The sequence below is a fragment of the Diceros bicornis genome, chromosome 4, assembly GCF_020826845.1.
Source record: "Diceros bicornis minor isolate mBicDic1 chromosome 4, mDicBic1.mat.cur, whole genome shotgun sequence".
NCBI lineage: Eukaryota > Metazoa > Chordata > Mammalia > Perissodactyla > Rhinocerotidae > Diceros > Diceros bicornis.
The window spans coordinates 9,923,062-9,942,901 of record NC_080743.1 but is presented as its reverse complement, the minus strand read 5'-3'; the positions used below and the strand labels follow the sequence as shown (position 1 = coordinate 9,942,901).

General features: G+C 36.1%; 1 protein-coding gene across 1 annotated transcript in view; it reads left to right on the top strand.

Moving 5' to 3' along the window:
* NEGR1 (neuronal growth regulator 1) overlaps nucleotides 1-19,840 on the top strand; it is a 473,734-nt gene that overhangs the window by 120,418 nt on the left and 333,476 nt on the right. The window contains exon 3 of the mRNA XM_058540322.1: nucleotides 12,472-12,597. Within this exon, the coding sequence (XP_058396305.1) occupies nucleotides 12,472-12,597 (126 nt within the window). The remainder of the gene's footprint in view (nucleotides 1-12,471; nucleotides 12,598-19,840) is intronic.

Sequence of the window (19,840 nt, the reverse complement as noted above, 5' to 3'; positions counted from 1 at the left end):
ACTCTACTTGGAATGCACTTCTCTATTTAGATAGTTACAACATATTATTCCACAAATTATTTTCGTATCTCCATCACCATCCTTCCATCTCTGTCTGGATTGGGTGATTTCTCTTTAGATTTACATAATATTTTATGTATATATCTCTCATATAACTTTATATAATTGTATTTTAATTTATTTCAATGTTTGTTTCCTCCCATAATATGTAAGCTACTGAAAAGCAGCAATTCTGTTTTATTAAATTTTAAATCACTAGTACCTATCATAGTCCCTGGTGCATAGCAAGTGATAAATATCTTCTAACCAAATGAATAATGTACAAACATGTATAGAGAGACTTTTTGAGGTTAGCCTTCCCATATTACATTTGCCCCTTTATTACCATATTCCAGCATTAACAAAGGCACATAATGATGTTACAAGATACACATACACACATATCCAAGATACTATATAACAACTATATAAAAAATATACATATATGTATATTTCATACTTATATGCATATATATTATGTATGTGCATGTGTATATGTAATATATATAATTAATTGGTTATATAGTTTCTATATTGTACTCAAAAGTACTAAATGAATGTAAGTCACCAAATTACAGTATTTTTATATGGATCTTCTATATCATTTTATCATGACTTATTAGGTATTAGCTATTAATACTTTCCCTACTAATGAAAGTGCTCATTAGAATAAACCTAGATACAAGACAACTTATAATATTTAATCCACTTGATGGAAATCCGTGAGTTAAAGAGAGAAACCTCTTATTCAAAGCCAAGAGAATTATGAGTATCTGAAATTTCCCGAGTTTTTGTGATTCATATTTAAACGTAAGTCCCAGAAGCTAGCCCCAGTATAAAACAGTTTCTGGCAAGAGACTGACTTTTTTCCCAATGAATAATTTAAAATGCAACTTTTTCCATGTGAATTGTCTTATATCTTGGCAGTAGGCTTAGTATTTCAATAATTTATACAATTTTGAATATAATATAGTTAATGCCATGAAAGCAATTTCTTTGATATTGAATTATAAAAGAATGCACTTAGGCCACTGTGACTAATGATGTAGGGGCCAGCAACATGGCAAATTACCTTTTAACCCAATTTTAGAGAGAATTTGTGCATGTAACCATAGGACTGTACTGAGATCTCCTGGGATATAGTTGCATGATAACGTTGGGTTGTTACATTTAAAAGACATAAATAAAGCATTTTCTTTGAGAAAAGTAGATAAATAAACAAGATGATTAAAAAAATGTAAATGATAAGTTTTTTGGGGACAGCAAAATATTAATGTGAATCATGGTTTTATTATTTAAATTTGTGAATAACACCTATTCTTAGAATATTTCCCAAGGCAGAACTCTAGTCACTTTGACAATCTAAACATGGTTATTCCATGATGGGAGAACAACCACACATTAGTGTGATAAAGTACAGCTTTCATAAGAAACAAAGCAATATCATGTGAAAATGAATTCCTGGAGTCTTCCGAGGCAAATGAACTGGCCGAAGGCTTGTCAGGATGTAGGGCAGAGATGGCAACATTGTGACTCCATGACCAAATCCAGACCACACACGGCTTGCAGTTTATGGTGAGGATTTTGTACACACGTAAATATATGGGCACTGTTTACTTTCATAGACCATGTGGATTTGTATATTATGACAGTTGTCCATCATATGATGATCAAGTGTCTTCAGTAAACGGCAAATTTTTCTAATTCCCATAATGGCATTATTTGTGTTGGTGCCAGGGTAAATCCACAGATATTTTTATGCGTTTTCATGGTACGAAAAATGGCAAACTTTGTGTCTAAAGATCTGGCAAATGTGGACTTCCATTTTCTAAATGGAAATTATCAGTAGTAGCTGCCCTCTGTAGACTGGTGCTCTCCACCAGGCCCAATCACTCACAGTGTATACACGCACATTTGCTCTTGACCCGCATTACTCGTGTATGTCACTTAGGCATTGTTTTAGGTATTTTAGTTTTTAATATAAGTAATCAGGGCTTTGATCCTCAGGGGAAGTTTTCTCATCTATTTTTGGAGTCTCTATTTTGTTCCATTGTCTATCTTGATGCCAACGCCCCCACTGTCTTTGTTGTAGCTTCATAATAGTGAGTCTTGCAGTCAGTTAGTGTAAGTCCTCCAATTTTCATTATTCTTTTTCAAACTATACTCAAACTTGGTGATTTTAAACAACTACAGTTATGTATTTTACTTACAATACTGCAATTTGGACACAATATTTGGAGTCTTGCTGGGATGACTTGAGCAGTTAGGGCCTAGAAGAGTTGGGGTGCTTCCTAGGCTCTCTTTTTGTTCCTATTGTCTCAGAACTTCTCTGTGTGGGGTTCACATCTGGTGTCTCCAGGTGTTCTCTCCAGCGTGGGGGCTCCCGGGTGGTCAGATTAATTATATAGCAACATGGACCTTCAAGAGTGAGTGTTCCAGAGAACAGGGCAGGAGACAAATGGCATTTAGTGATCCAGTCTTGGAAGTCACGTAGCATTACTTCTTCCCCAACTCTGTTATTTGAAGCAGCCAGGTGCCTGCTCAAATTCACCTGGGGTGAGAGAAATACAAAGACGCTGTTTGTGACGGAAGAAGTGTTAAAGAATTGGGGCCATGTTATAAAACTGCCACATAAGCCAACTAACAAAAAAAGCAGGTGAGTAGGTGAAAGAAGAAATTGGGGACCAGAAAGAGAGAACTCTGCCCCATGATAGACCCCACCCCTGCCAACCAAAAAATGTCATCAAGCTGTCAGTACATTACACATAGCAAATGTCCAAAAAATACTAACCTTTCCTTTAAGTATCTTTTTGTTAGACATATTTCCAAAGTGAAAAGGAAGAGAATCACAATGGTCTATTTTGAATCATTCTCCAACTACCTTCTAGCTTAGAGGATGTATGTCTTAAAGAAGGAGACCCTCTTTATTTTCAGCCAAGGCTTAAGCACAATTACCTGGTGAGCTTGTTGGATCACGTGGAATTTACGTAAAAATACGTGCATAAAAAGACTGACATGAAATATATGAAACTACTAATAGTGATTCTCTTTGAATGGTGGGATTATATTAAATTGAATCACATGAAATTGCCGATAGCCTTTTGTTTTTAACCTCACAAAGGGCAATTTTAGATATTTCAACCTAATAGGTGATTTTGAGATTTCTTCTTCATTCTTTATATATTTTTCCACATTCTTTTCAATAGGTGTGTATTATCTTCATAATTAGGAAAATAAATATTATATACAAAGAACAAAGAAACCAGAGTACTTCAGAGAAGGCATTATTTTTCTGATTGCGCCAAATGACACATCTTCTCTGCAAGTACAAAAAACAGCATAGTAGCCTTTTAATATAAAAATCTGCTAAAACACATTTATAGAAACCTGAGCCTAACAAGGAAAATTCATATTGAACAGAACAGGCTTACCTCGTGAAATCAGGATCCAGGTGTTACATTACAACTCTATGAGTCCAAGGGTAGACATTGGACTCTCTCATGTTTTTAAAAAAACGCTAAAGCAAGCTTTTAGCTATAGGAAATGTTTGCAGAGGAGGCAGCTGGGTTCTAGTATGACACAGCTGGGCTATTTCCTCTGGTTTATGTGGAGAATAGTTCACTGCCAAGGATGAGGCAAGAAAAGTTCATTTTTTGAACTCGGGCCATTCCAGAGGGCATTTGCTGGCACATTTTCAAACAGAACAGTGGAGCTGGCCACCAGATTTATGGGAAGAGTGACTATACTGAAAGAAAGTACCTGCTTTCCTTAAGATAAATTTCCGGAAGGGGAATCATTGGCTCACTCAGCTGGAACTTTTTAAAGTTCTTAAAGTATACTGCCAAATTGTTTCCAGGAAAAAGCCTATTGTTAATTCTTAATAAAATGTTACTGTGACTGCAGATTTTGAAGATACAAAGTTTGCTCCTTAAGACTTCTGCCTCATTAGGTATGTACACTTACATCTGTGTGCTCTAAGTTATTTCAGGTGTGGTGTCCTCCTGTATATTTGTAACTATTTTCTCCTAGGGAGATGGTGAATTAGGCAGGCATTGTCCATTCCCTATGATACACGACACTGCTGTAAGTGCGCCCTGGCTTCCTGCTGCTCCTGCTGCCGCCTGAGGGGGTAGCTGCTGTTATGGTCCTGATTTGAAGCAGTATTTTATATCTTTGAACCATGCAAGTAAGTGGAGCTGAAGCTAGCCTGAGGTACAGCAGGGATTTGCACTCCGGTGTATAAACACTCTTGTGTAGGGGCCAGCTATTGATCCTCTAGCCAGAATGAAGCAGAAATAAAAATCTTTACAGTCCAAAATATTGAAACTCTTGTGTAACAATGTTGTATTTTTGCCTTCAAAATGTTTATATAGCAAGTGAGAAAGTTGCCTTCAATCAAAAAATTTTAAATCATTAAATAAATGTTAGGCTACACAAACCTGTCCTTTCTAAACCAATAGCCTTTATTCTTTTCTCACATTTAACCCTCATGTATACTAAGCCTTCTTAATATAACCTATATACATATGTGTGTATGTACATTTATATATATTTCTTTTGCCATAGAAAATCTATTTAGCAAATACCTATGCCTTCCTTCAATGAGAAAATCTGTCTTAAAGTTTAGATATTACTTTCTTTCTCTCATCCCACTGATGCGTAATCCATGTATTAGGTAGTCAAGGTAAGATGTAAAGGAGAGGAAGAGAGAGGGAGGCTATTTCCACTTTGATTTTTTCCATAATTCCATATCCTCTAAGATTTATCCCTCTCAGATGCTTACTTTCTTCTCTTCATTGCTGATTGTCTTGCTCACTGCTATGCAGAACCACTTCTGAGCTTTCCCAAGGGAAAATAACATGGAGTGCAAAAGCTGCCCATGACACTTTTCTGCCTCCAGTATGAAGCCCTCTCTCTGGAGCCCTCTACACCCACCATGCTGCTCTCGGGAAGGATGAAAATAAATGCAAGCTATGAAGGCACCAACTCTTCTAGGGATAGCTGCATTTAATATTAGGACCTTGAAGGCAAATAACTGCTCTGAGGATCTAAAGGAAGGCCTCTCTAATTACAGTGGAGATTTTAAATAAATGGGAGAGAGCAGTTTATGGAGTCCTGTAAATTAGTGTTTATGGAGCTCACTCCACATCTATTGGTCTAGGATCTCCTGAGTCAGCCCTTCTCCCACCCCAGGATTGTAAAAACTCATCAGATTATCTTGGTGATTAGCTGGGTAGAGGAAACGACTGTTTTTAACCATAAATTCCACTCAAATGATATCTGTTTCATAAAGATTTATCGAATATCAGTATCCCCTCCATTCTGACTCCTTAGGCAGAGTTAGATTTACTACTCTGCGTTTCCAAAACACCTTGTAGCACAATATTTGCTTTGTAGGATTTATGACTCCATATTACAATTAATAGTGTTAGGTCTTTCTAAGTCTTTAGACATGGATCCTTAATATTAGTCTCCCTAATCAAATTGGTGCTCAATAAAAGTTTGTTGAATGAGTGAATGGATGGATGGATGAATGGATTAAAATGGGTCACTGCCTGTTTTGCCATTTTATTTTTTTACTGAGGAAGATTTGCCCTGAGCTAACATCTGTGCCAGTCTTCCTCTACTTTGTATGTGAGGCACTGCCACAGCATGGCAGCCGATGAGTGGTGTAGGTCCGCACATGGGAACTGAACCCGGGCCAGCAAAGCGGAGCACATGGGACTTAACCACTAGGCCACAGGGTCAGCCCCTGTTTTGCCATTTTATATAGCTGACCCCCTGAAGGACATGGTAGATTAAGAAAAACTTGTACATAGGTTTTCAAAAAAAGAAAAACAGTAAGTTAAGCAACATGATTCAAACTTTAAACCAAAGTCTGAAAGATACATTTTTCTCAACCTATTCTTTGCCCCCAAAAGTAGTTCTAGTATAGTCCATCAGTAGATAATTCACGAATCTGGCAAGTTTGCATTTACAAGTCACACTTGGGTATTTTTTCCTCCTATCATTCTCTGAGCGATGGCATGAGGGGAGAAGCCATAGAAATCTCCGAAATGTCACGAACTACAAAAAGTCAGTTATAGTCTATGAGCTGGAGAAAACAGTGTTGCTAGTTAGATGCAGACCAGGAAACCATCAAGCACCCACAAGCAAACCAATTTAGGAAAAAAAAAAAAATGTAACAATTTCTTCTCTCAGTTTGAGAACAGCACCTTTTCCAGGAGGTTTGTTATGTAACGGAGATCTGCTTTCCCTTCCTGGGGGCCCGCCAAGGCTGAAAAGAGAACTGCCAGCCCAGGGAAAGGAAGACTGTTCTTTGATATTGCCAGCCACTACCAGAAATGGGAGTGCAAAAAAAGCCAATTCTCCCAAGATTTATAGTTATGTCTAGCTTGTTGACTCAAGGAGTTTGGAAAATCTTCAGAGATATAGGTTATTCGAACTAACCCAGACTCCAAGTCTGTGAAATAATATGTACCTACTCTTAGAATCAAATCCCTTTGACCCTAAATTTATGTAACTTCTCAAATAAAGCAATATTCTAACAAATACACACAGTACTGCCTAAGATATGACAACCTGTTCTGTTGAAAATAAATTTATATAATTATTATCCAATTATTTCTCTGGGTTTGCATGGCAAAAACTATAGTAGGCAATGCAATAGGAAAATACTATGCTTTTAAATGAGTTAAAAAGAATATCAAATCCCCAAACTCCAAGAATTCTTGAAAAAAGCCACATAGGACCCTTGGCACTATAATTACATTTTCACTATATTCTCAGAAATGATATTATATCATTCCTGCAATGGTAAGAAATTCTACGGGAAATATTCATTAAGAAGTTGAAGAAATATTAGCTCAGCACATAAAATAACAATAAAACAAATATTTGTTGAATATCCCCCATACATCAGCCTTCTTCTAGGTGCTGGTGATATGCTGTTGAGTAAAGTAAACAAGGTTCCCACCTAAGGCCTTTGCTTATGTTCTGTGAAGAGGAGACAGGCGATAAACAAATAAAGAAGTAAATGCCCAATGACAATGACAGGCTGTAAGGAATACTATGACAAAGAAACTACAAGATGATGATTACAGATAAGGGACAGTTGTGGGTGCAAATGGTTATTTCAACAAGACTCATATCCAGAAAAATTTATCTTGCTTTAAGATGATCAAAGTCAGCAGTGACACAATGCTTTAGAATGAAATTTTAACCTTTCAACATTGAGAAATTCACATTTCAATGTTTCTTCTTTGTGGTGAGTTTTTAGGGTGAAGGAAGTCACTGCGGAGAGAAGTGAGTCAAGCAGGACTCCAAAGAGATGGAATCACCTTTTTTTTAATTTTATTTCTTGTTTGGCCTTGTGAACGTGCTTGAGGGACAGATTTGGTGATTGTGTGCATAATTCAAATGGATATATTAAAACCTTTAAAGGTTTTTTTTAATGAGCCCATAGCTTCAGAGAATTAATGGGAAGACACACAGTGTACTTGCCTATAAAACACTGCTGTGATTTTTACACCCTGACTAAGGAAGCAAGTGGATTTTGTGCCCAGAACATTGTGGTTATGATAGATACTGAACCAATGTTTTCAATAATCTGTGAATGTTTGTAGGCCAGATTAAATACATATTCCATCTATCTTTTAGCCCTGGCAGCCTAAAGAATGCCTCCAAGTGGATTTGTATGTGCTGTGGTCTTTCAGGTACTCTTATGTCTGAAGAACTCGATGGGGCATGTCATTGATTCTAGTGTGCCAATGCAACTGTCCAGATTCAAATGGTCCATGTCTTGTATTTACAGTTAAGAAAACCATCAAATACATCCTCTAAAGGTGTTCAATATTATGTGTGACCCAACCTCACGTCTCATGCAACCTAAGGTTAGGTGTGAACTCTGTTCTATTTATTGTTCATGAAAATCACCTGCACAGACTTTTAAAACAATAAAACACTGTGCTAATATGATTCCTGTGATGTACAGATTAGTCATTCTTAGGTTGACTTCTGAAATTTTTAATGGTTATGTTCTAGACTACAAGATGGATTCTTGGAAGAAATTTAAGTTAAATCTGTGGAGGCTGCTTATTAAACAAACAAAAACTTATTTATATAGATCAGAAAATATGTACAAGTAAAAAAAATCAAAATGGCACATGAGGCCACTCACAAACTCAATTGCACATCATAGTGCAAATGGTGGGGAGTAATCCCAAATGGTTGGCTGGGTGGAAATCATTAGTATTTGGCCTGAGTGTGTATTCTGAGATTTTCCTTACTGATACTGCTCCATACCCTGCCTGAGGACACTGATAGATGGTGCAAATGGGAGAAGGTGGTTGGGGCCAGTCAGATTGCATCATTTTTTGGTGAAGATGAAACTAGCAAGAGATTTAAATTACCTTTCATGAATCTAAATCTATAGATACATCTAAATATGCATCATCCCCTCACCATGGCTTCAACTGAATAGGAGATGAGGACAAGGTGCTAAGTAGTAGTTGAATTTGAGGTGCATGAATAATCAAAGGCAAAGCACATTATTAATTTCAGGGTCCAAGAGTGATTTCTTTAAATGTATATGAGAATTTTAAAAACATTTTACCCCAACACAGCCTTTAAATCCACTTTCAACCTCTGTTGTCCAGAAAGCTTCCAGTGTTCTTCAATCTCTGTAATTGGTGATACACAACAATGAATTAGGAACACAGTTGTAAAGTCTTGTATATCCCCAATTATGGTCCCAATAAGAGAGGGATATTCTGTGATTTAGTATGAAATCTAGAACTTTTACCTTTCATTGTTTTTATTTATGGTGTCATGATGATGATGACAGTGATAATAATGTTAAAATAATTATTTTCTGTGAATTAAAGTTTACATTTAGATGAATGACTTATTAATTTATTACTCTGCTCTAGGTCATAAATACTTAATGTGCACAGGAATCCAAAATACTTATTAAAATATGTAGGTTTTTAGTAACTTAAAAATTGTTCAATTGATTGAACACATTTGCTCCTTTTTAAACAAGTTATTTTTAAGTTAAATTTCTAAATGAAAAGGGTTTGATGGAGTCTGAAATAAGGTGTACAGAAAAGGAACAGACATCTAGAATAGTAAGTTATTTTAACTCTCCTCATTTTTCTGTTTTCTATGCAAGTGCATAAATATTGGACATACCATAAGACATGGTGCTGTGTCATTCAGGAAGCTCAATAGAGTCCTTCCCACCTGTGTGCGTGCATCATTATACACAAACTGTAACCCAGAGACAGCTACCAGAACAAGATGGTCTTAAGACGCCTGAGACATTACCATTCTCCCCTGCTCCTGCCAGCCAAAGTAGAAGCCTCCCTTTTCTCTTCCTTTTTCCCTTAGCCTGATGCTTTCTGGGATCATCCTAAATCCTTCTCCAGTACCATACCTCATTCTGGAAGCAGAGCTGACAATATTCCATTTCCATTGTGCTACATTGAGGTTATTAATAGTTTTTTTCCTGTTGCAAATAGCACCACAGTGAATAACTTTGTGCATAAACTATCCTACATTGTTCACTTCAAAAGAAACCAACACAAAATTAATCTCTGCTGATGTGAACCCAGGAGGCACTCCTATTAGACGTGTGTTACTTGTGTAAAATGGGAAAGGAGAACATGGAAAATATTTGTCTTCTCTTAGTTGCTCACCTATCCACCTCTCTCTTTTCAGTTCCTTGAGGGCAAGGATTATGCTTTGAAATTTTTGCATTTCCTATGAGTCCTGAATTGTTCCCTCCATAATACTCAGTAAAAGTTTGAAGTCTTAAACCGAATGTGCAATAGCTTTGAATATTCAGCAAAGCAGCACCTGTTTTTTGCCTCCACAAGCTGCAGCATGTGTGGATTTCACTGGCCTTCTCTACACCCAGCATCTGCTGGCAACAGGTGATGCATTCTGGTGAGAAGAGCCTTGCCAGAGGGAGTTTTTCTTACTAACATCCTCTTTCCAGATGTTTCTTCCCTGTAGCATGTCCTGAATTATGAGGCCCCAGGAGGCAATTGCAATCACTGAGATGACATGTCACACCTGGAATTCAACACTCTTCCCCCACCACACAATTTCCCATCGTTAAATGTCAAATCTAAGTTTATTGCTAAGGGAGTTGGTTGTTTCTCTGTGAAGTCAAATATTGTGCTTAATATTAGTTTACCTCTGTAAGTATACATAGATGTGTAAAGATGAAACTAAACTATTTTAAGATCAGATAGAATTGACAAAATAATGTAATGCAGAGGGTGGAATGCATGGTCTTATGGCACTCCATCATTTCTCTTAGATATACACACCTCTGTCCAAAGTTCAATCAGTTGTATGTTTGAACTATATGAATAAACTAGGCAGACTAGACTGATCTCTGTGTATATCTTCTATGTAAAGGAGGAAAGTAATATATAATTTTATTTAACCGTGGGCATTGGTATACATGTATTTGTGTGTGTGTGTGTGTGTATACATACATATGTATATACATACTTCATCGTTTACTATATCAAACCTATACCTACATCCACATACCCAAATGATATTTTTGTTTAATGTTGTAAGTTTATTTTTATTAACTCTTCTATTCACCAGTAAGTCATGCACATTTTTCTCTACTTTACTCCTAGGGTATTTTAATGTCTTTATTTCTGTTCTGTTTCAGTTAAGCTAAAAAAAGAGTCTTCTGTTTGGAATGGCTTATTGTTTTCTTATTTGCCTGAGAAGAGCTCACTGAAGAGTTTAATGATAATATGTTTTAAATGCCAATTAAAGTATGTCATTTAGAAACAGTTACAATGGTATATCACTTAGGAATAAGCCTTTTCCTCAGTCATAGCAACAGTTACATATAATTGAATATTTTATATTTGTAATCAAATCATCCTAGATTTTCTTGTAAAAGAATTTGGTTACATTAAAAAATCAAAGATGTTATTCAAAGTATAGGTAATTTAATTTATCCTTATGACAGATTTTAGTTACTGTTTTTTTAAATAACTGTGAAAACAAATCTCTTGCATAAAGAAACTCTAAGAATGGAACCATTAAAAGAATTACAGTAAAAAAGCATATTTTTCTAGTAATTATCAAAGTATCTAATTGCCGTTTATTTATCTTTAACCTGGAACTTCAACATACTATAATTTTTATATAGTAAACCAAAACTTACACCACAGGCCAGTCATATACAGTACCAAAGTGATGAAGTTCTGAGAGCGATTTTAAGGCATGGGAAAAGAATAGCACTGAAATTAAATTCAAACACTATATATTTGTTTTAAGGCATCTAATAAGAATAGCTAACAATGATGCCAGGTACTTTTCTAAGTCCTTTAACATATATTGACTTATTTAATCATCACAGCAGCTATATGGGGTTTGTGCTATTATTGTCTCCAGCTTTCCGGTGAAGACACTGAGGCTGAGATGATAGATTAAGTAACTTGCCCTGGATAACACAACTAGCCACTAGAGGACACAGGATTCATACCCATGCTGTTTAAGGATTAAATGAGACCATTGAGTATTTGAGACAATATGGACATTTTCATCCTGGAAGTTAATGTAGGGATTTTCCTATCCAGCATTCCCAAAGTGTATTCCATGATCACTAATTTCATCAAATGCTCTGTACTAAAAGCTTCCATAATCTAATAAATTGGGTAAAAACACAATACAATATTTTCCCTTTCACTCTTGGAGATTTCTAGTGCAAAAGGCTATAGCAAATGTTTTAAGAAATCCTGAAGTGAAGAAACCTGTTTTAACCAGTGTTTTCCAGCCATTACTGACAAGAAAACTCATAGTGAACACACCTGTCACAGCCCTTAGAACTTGAGTTCCTTAGAACATAAATGCTGAGAAAGTCCAGCCCTGCTGTTTGGCAGATGGAAAGTTGAGGCCCCAAATGCCTTTGTGACTCTGAAATTCTTACCTCTCAATTCTGTATATGTTTTATCTCATTTAGCAATTAAATCAGCATGTAGGCATAACTGCTCTGCTATTTTAAGTTTCTTCCAGATTTCCATTTTTATTTAATCATTTCAACAGGAAAACCATCATTATACTGAAGATGCATGGCGGGAACAGACAGATGGCTATATTCTAGTTTACTTAACGCAAAGAATTCGCAATAAAAATTTAATTTAAGCAATATTCAAACAATTATTAAATATTTTATTTATCATGAAATATTTAATATCTAAAAATTAGAGTAAATAAAACCAACCAACAAACAAAATCTCTAGGAGGGTCCTGAGGATCTAGAGAATCTATCTTTTAGAGGATGACCATAGGCCATAGGTACATTTCACCACCACAGCTTTATTGCATGATATCGTGGAGTTCAACAGAATTTTATATATTTCTTTCTGACCACTGCATGTTTTGCCATTTCAGTTCCTCCGAAGATATATGACATCTCAAGTGATATGACCATCAATGAAGGAACCAATGTCACCCTCACTTGTTTGGCCACTGGGAAACCAGAGCCTTCCATTTCTTGGCGGCACATCTCCCCATCAGGTAAAGCAGAAATGCATCAGTGTTGTTTGTGCTGTTCAGTATTCTCTTGTAACCTCGCTTGTTCAGAACTCAAGATTCAACTTATTTTTTTACATCGTTTTCAGAAGGTAGGCGGGATGTATATCTTTATACTTATTCTTTATACCTAAAGGCGTTGTAGTTCACCAAAGTTAAATGAACGTTTTCTGTCGGAGCCCAGAATAGAACCTATGTCTCTTGATTCCTAGTCAAGGTTATTTTCACTTTAGTATACTGGATAATCACAAATCAACAGACAAAAGACTCGAATGGAAATATCATAAGAGAAATATCTTCATTTAAATGTGTAAGGCTTTTATTAAATCTGTATTCACATGTTAGGCCAGCAGGAACGGCAAAGGTAATCAGGGGAGAATGAAATTATACAAATTATGAGGTTGCTGGGTCTAATTTCAACCTGCAGTTCAGAATCAAAGATTTGGCAGTTAGAATTAAATTTTAACTGATGAAGGATCTAAAAACCCAAGAATTTGAGTAACTTATACAAGATCACGTGGCTAGGTAAAATTAAGGAATCCGACGTGTTTATAGGTTTCTGGTGTTTCTGCTACAGTGCACATCCTCCTAAAGACATTAAGTAAACTTTCGGAAGTTGGAAATAATCATCATCAAAACAGTCTGTTTTCACAGCCAGAACTTTAACAGGACCATCAATTTGTGTAAAATTTAAATATTTGTACTATATGGTTTTGAGTGTATCATGGAAGTAAGAGTGGTACTTTTAATTACTAGACCCCCCCACACACACACATTTCAGATCAATGAAATTTGACTTTATTTGTTTTATATTTTTGGTAGAAATGGAGCCAACAAGGCTAGTGTCATGAAATTGCTTTTAAAGGAATCAGAAAGGCACGTTTTATGTAGGCGTAGAAAGAGTACAGTTGGAACATCTATTTTATCTGCTAATGCTTCCTTTCATATCACTTATCCTTAAGTGTCTTTCAGTTTCCTCATTTATGCACTGGGTCTAATGAGACTTACTCACATTATATGCTCAGTATTACTATTAATGTGAGAAAAAATCAATATAACAGCAGTATACACTTATATAATATGCATTATGGCTCCCATAATATTTCTGAAGCATGAGGATGCTCTTGACTGCCAACACTTCACTCTCTAGAGCAGCTATAGAATCATAAAACTGGTGTGTGAGCACTGATTTCGTGGAGGACTCTCTGTGGGGTGTAGGTGAGGCAAACGTGGGACTAGCAGTTAGGATACACGTGGTCCTTTCAACTTCCTTCTTAGTCAGTTCAGCCAATCCTTGTGCAACTCTCTTAACCCCAGTCACCCTCAGCTAGTTTGCTACTTTCCAAAAATCGAATGATAAAAATCCCTGGCTATTGTGAGTCTCAAAAGAGATAATAGGCATAAATGTGCTTTAACAAGTAAAAGGTGATATGCAAATATACAGCTGAGTCTTAATCATCTTTCCAGGGATTTAAATCTGATATGGCAATATCATTTTTGTAAGAATGAAGCACACAATCTCCGTCTTCATATAATTTAAGATTAATATTTTGGACTTAACTCTCCTGTTTTGTAGTGCTGGTTATTATGCATATTCTTTTTTAAGTGCTTGGATACATTTCAGTTTAATTAAATAGCGTGAATGTTGGTTAGTGAAGTTATTAGAATAACGATAATGGATAACATCTTGAAGCTGAAAGAAGACAGATTGAGTTTATAAGTTAAACTGTGCATAGATTTGTGTTTCTGATCCTGCTATACAGAGCAAATGAGTAAAATTCGCGTAAATATTAACTATTGTACAATGAATAGCTAGACATAGCTGATATTTTTATAAATGCTTCCAATAATTTCAAATTATAATTTGTTAATGATCTATATTCAAATGCACAGCACTGTGCAGTTTCTACTCTAAGTCACATGTCTGATAATTCTATTACCTTTCAACTTAAATATATTTATATTTGAAAGCAAAATTATAAACATTGATCTGTCTATATTTTACCTATGAAATATCAATATTTTGCATATTCTTCTCATTTCTTTTGCTATATCAGGAAAGAAAATGTGCCTCAAAACAGTGATCACCGTGTGAACAATGTTTAATGTTAAAAACGGATACAGATATACTCCCTGTCAATATTAGAAGCAAAGGCTAGTTTTTGTATATATGTATTTGTTTAGATTTTTTTTTACCAGTACCTTTGGTAATTCTTGCTGGCTCATTCATGATCTAGTCTGGTTTTAAAAATCAATAAAAAATGGCTGGTCACAGGATGAAGGCTCCACAGAGCCTCTCCCTAATCTGCAGAAAAATGAGGTTGAGAGTTCCAGCACATCACAAACATCGCCTGAGCCTATTGGAGTTGGCATTCCACTTGTTTGTTCAAACAACTCAGTGTACTTTCCCCAAAAACATCTTTCCTGAGAAATTTCTGGGTATATGAGCTTCCTTAGTGTTCAGTTATACTAGAATTTCTTTCTATATTTTCTGTTCTGTATTTGGGAATTAATTTCAAATTTATATTAAAAATTGTTACAGAAATAATACGAAGTACACCCCATATCTTTTACTCAGTTTCATTCACCATTTTTCCCATTTGCTTCAGCATTTGTTGTGTGTAGAGTATGTAAAAAATATGTATATATATATTTTTTTCATTGAATCATTTGAGAACAACTTACATACATCATGCTCTTTTCTCCCTAGTTATTTCAGTGTACATTTCTGAAAAATAAGGACATTTTCCTATATAACCACAGTTCAGTTTTCAACTTTTGTACATTTAACATTGGTATCATACTTTTATGCCATTATTGTCCAAATTCCAATTGTGTCAACTGATCCAATAATGTCCTTTATAGAATTCTTTTCCCTCTAGTACAGAGTCCGAGTATTGTATTTGGTTGTCGAATCACTTTAGTCCTCTTTAGTCTCGGGACTAATTCCTTAGTCTTTCTTTGTCATTACTGAACATTGACATTTTTCAACAATGCGTGCACCTCTTTTTTTAAATAGGATATGTTTTCGTTTGGGGTTTAACTCATGTTTCCTTGGAATTAGATTCTAGTGATGCTCATCTGGGACTAAATAAATGAAGTTGTAGCTTTTTTAGGAAATGATACCCAGAAGCACAGGATATCCATTTGTCCTTCATTTGATGTTAATTTTGATTACCCAGTCAAGGTGTTGTCCGACTTCTGCCTTGTATAGTTCCTTTTCCTTCCCCATGCTACCAGTAAGCAGTAGGGAGAGATTTTAAGACCATAACATGCAAATATCTGCTACTTGTCCACCTTCCCCTTGGAGTTAGCATTATCAGTGATAAAACTTTTGTGGACCAGTCTTTACTATGATTACAAAATGATGATTTTTCTAGCCTCAGCAATCCTTCTACTTTTACCAGTTAGCGCTTGGCATTATACCATAAACAAGAACTTCTCTTTCCCCTATTCGTTATTCATTTATTTGTTTATCTGTTTATTACAGCAGAGAGACTCGTGGATTTCTAACATTTTATAATTGTTTATGATTCATTACTGTCTTTAACTATTTTGATGCTCAAATTGTCCCTGATTTGGCCAGTGGGGGTAACTTCATTCTGACTCCTGTGTTCTTGTGATATGCCCCCATCATTTTTTTTTTAGCCCTTTCATACTTTCTGGCCTGACAAAATATGCCAGGCTCATCTTGTGTCATTCCTGTCCCAGCTCTGGAATCAACCATTTCACTTTACTTCAAATGATTGGATATTGTACACTTGAAGTTGGGACCACTATTTATTGGTTTAAAATATATAACTCTGTTGATCTGTCTTATAGTAAAATTATCAGAGACTCAGAGGTCTAGGCTACTTCCCATGATATTCTAATAACAACAAGACCTTAAATAACTTCGGTGCAAGGGATAGACCATATTTCGTTTGGTTTTATCTAACAAGCCTAGAACAGGGCCTGGAGCCTGGTGTGTATACAGAAGGGGCTTATAGAATTAATAGTAAAAAATATTTACATCAAGTAAAATATAAGGAGGCGATTGTTTTATCACTAGAGATTTAGATAGGTTTATATATCTTAACTTACAAGAGATCTTACTGCTTTAACTAATCTGTGATTGGTTCCTTATCTATTTAAAAATGTTCAAGATTTTCTCAAAATTCCTAGTATAAGGTATATGATTCCCTTCATTCCTACCAATAATTTCTTAGGCATCAGATGGTGCCAGTATAGCACAGTGATTAAGATCGTGAACTTTGATGTCACTCAGAATTGGGTTCGAGAGCCAGTTCTTCCTCATACAAACTATAAGATCGTAGACAAAATTGTAAACTCCTTTAAACTTCAAATATAAAATGACGATACTAATTGTGCCCAATTCACAGAATTGTTATGAGAATTAAATGGAATAGTATAGAGCATTGAACAGAGTTCATGACTTACAGTAAATATTACATAATATTAGCTATTAATTTACTATTGAAATATGTTTGAATTTTTGACCAAATAGAATCTCCAGCCCTGTTTCTGAAATTGAGGGGTGTATTTACAGCTTTTGAATGCAATTCACATAGCTACTCTCAAATGAGGGTGTCCTGATGCTAAAACTCACTTAAAACTTCTAAAGAACGTTAAGTTTACACAAGGCATCTGATTTTGAATATAAAGACAAAATGAAATTCTTAATCACACATCATTGTATTGATAAATGTAGATCCAGTCAGAAGAAAAACATAGGAAAAGTTAAAAGATAAATTTTAAAACAATAGATTACAGATGACAAATGTGGAGGCGTTTGGAACACTTCTGTAAAATTTCCACTTATTATTCATTGCTGTTTATCTTAATCTCTGTTCCCTAGTTCATTCCTATTCTTTGATATCTGGAATCTCCAGAGATGTTCTCACTCTACTCTGCTGGTGTTTATTAGCTGACAAAGATATTCTTTTCGCTCTGAAGCTAAAATATGAACATAAACACCAGGCTGTAAGTCTCAAATTCTTTTTTGTCTAATTTCCATATGCTTAGTGCCTTTGGCAGGACATTGTCACCCTAATTATCCATAGGAATTAAGACTATTGCTAACAAAGATAAAGACTGTTCAGTTAAGTAGCCTTTGTCCTGTTAGGTTCTTGGACTGCAACCATCCCTTCCCATTTGCTAGGCCCTCATTCCACTCAATATCCTCTTTCTCCCTGCATCTTTAATCTCTTCCTCTCTATTGACTCCGTCCTGTCCTCATTTAGACAGGGTCAAGTTGCTCTTTTCTGAAATCAATCCCTTGACACTGATCACTTTTGTTTAATCAACAATATTGAGCACTTATAAAGGAGACCACAAGCAAGTGATCTGAGATGTAGGAATAGAACCAGAAAACCATGATTTCAAGAAGCCAAAACACGAAAAAGCTTCCTGGAGCAGTAAGTGGTGAACAATGTCAATTGGGTCAAGTAAGATAAGATCCGAATAATTACCTTCAGGTAGGTAGTTTGCTGATCATTATGGCAATTCAGTGACATTAATGGACCAGAAACCCAATTGTGGAGGATTAAAGAGCAAATGAGAAGTGAAGAACTTAGATGTGGAGACAAAACTCTTACTTCCAGTTATTCAAAGTGGAAATTTGGTTTCTCTACTTTTATACATGTTGTTTCTTCTATTAAGAATATCCTTTGTCTCTTTAAACAATTGAGAAACTCCTATTCAGCCTTCAGCTTTTTAGGAAACTGTTCCTAAGCATCCCAGGAAAAAGCAGGTGCTTCTTCTTCCATGGTTGCATAGTACCTTGTGCCATCATTTGTGTGGACGTAATTCTCTGAATTGTAGTCATCGGCTTTATTCGTCTCTGGTCTCGTGGGACAGGGGACTCCTTCTGTCTGGAAACAGTGTCTATTCATGTTTGTACCCCATGGCTTAGCGCAGGGCCTGGCACAATGCAGGGGCCCCACAAGTATGGCAGAGTTAATGGATGCTGCTCTCTGTCCTTGCTTCCCACATGACTCCTCATAACTGGAAATCACAATTTGAAGAGATAATATGGTAGTGACACAAGCAAGTATTTCCTTTCTGATATTTCCCCACTACCTCTGTCCTCCTAATATAAACACACACATAATACTAAATATGAATCAGCCCTTTATTTTCCTTATGACTTCAATATGGAAGAAATATATATTTGGTCTTCATCCCATTTCTGGCACCAAGTTCCTAAAACCCTTGGAATTTCCTGTGATGAGAATGATAAATGTATCTTTTGTTATGTTAATGAGGTGATTTGGGGCCCACACCTAAGGGTGGGGGCTGGTTGCAAAGAGAACCAACCCTGTGATTAGAGGATTGGGCTTTTGAGTCCCATCCCCCTAACCTCTGGGGAGGGAAGATGGGCTGGAGATTGAATCAATAGCCAATGGCCAATGATTTAATCATGCCTATGTAATGAGGCCTCTATAATAACCCAAAGGACAGGGTTTGGAGAGCTTCTGCATTGGTGAACACATGGAGATTCCGGGAGAGTGGCACACTCTGAGAGGGCTTGGAAACTCTGCACCCCTTCCCCGTACTTTGCCCTATGCATCTCTTCCATCTAGCTATTCCTGAGTTGTATCCTTTTATAATAAGCTAATAATCTAGTAAATAAAATGTTTCTCTGAGTTTTGTGAGCCACTCTAGCAAGTTAATCAAAGCCAAGGAGGAGGTTGTTGGACCCTCCAATCTATTGTTGGTTGATTAGAAGCACAGTTGATAATCAGGGCTTGCTACTGGTGTCTGAAGTTGAAGGGGGTAACAGTCATGTGGGACTGAGCCCTTAACCTATGGAATCTAATGCTATCTCTGGGTAGTGTCACAACTGAGTTGAATTGTAGGGCACCCAGTGAGTGTCAGATAATTGCTTGGTGGTGTGGGAAACCCCCCACTACAGTGGAATTGGGTTCAGAACCTTAACTCTATTAACATAAAAAGCAGCTTGCACCAAAGCAATTTTAGCTAACATGGTTCAACTAACATTTATCCATTACTTTCTACACTCTAGGCAAAATGGGAGGTACTTGCACATTGTGTTGTTTAAGCCTCAAGACTAAATTGTGAGGTGGATATTGTTATCATCATTGTGCAGAGGAACATGGTACTCAGAGTGTTTAAATAAATTGCCCCAAATGAATATGAATTTTTTTTTTTTACTGTGAAATAATTGTAGGCTCACAGGAAGTTGCAAAGTTAGTACAGAGAGCTT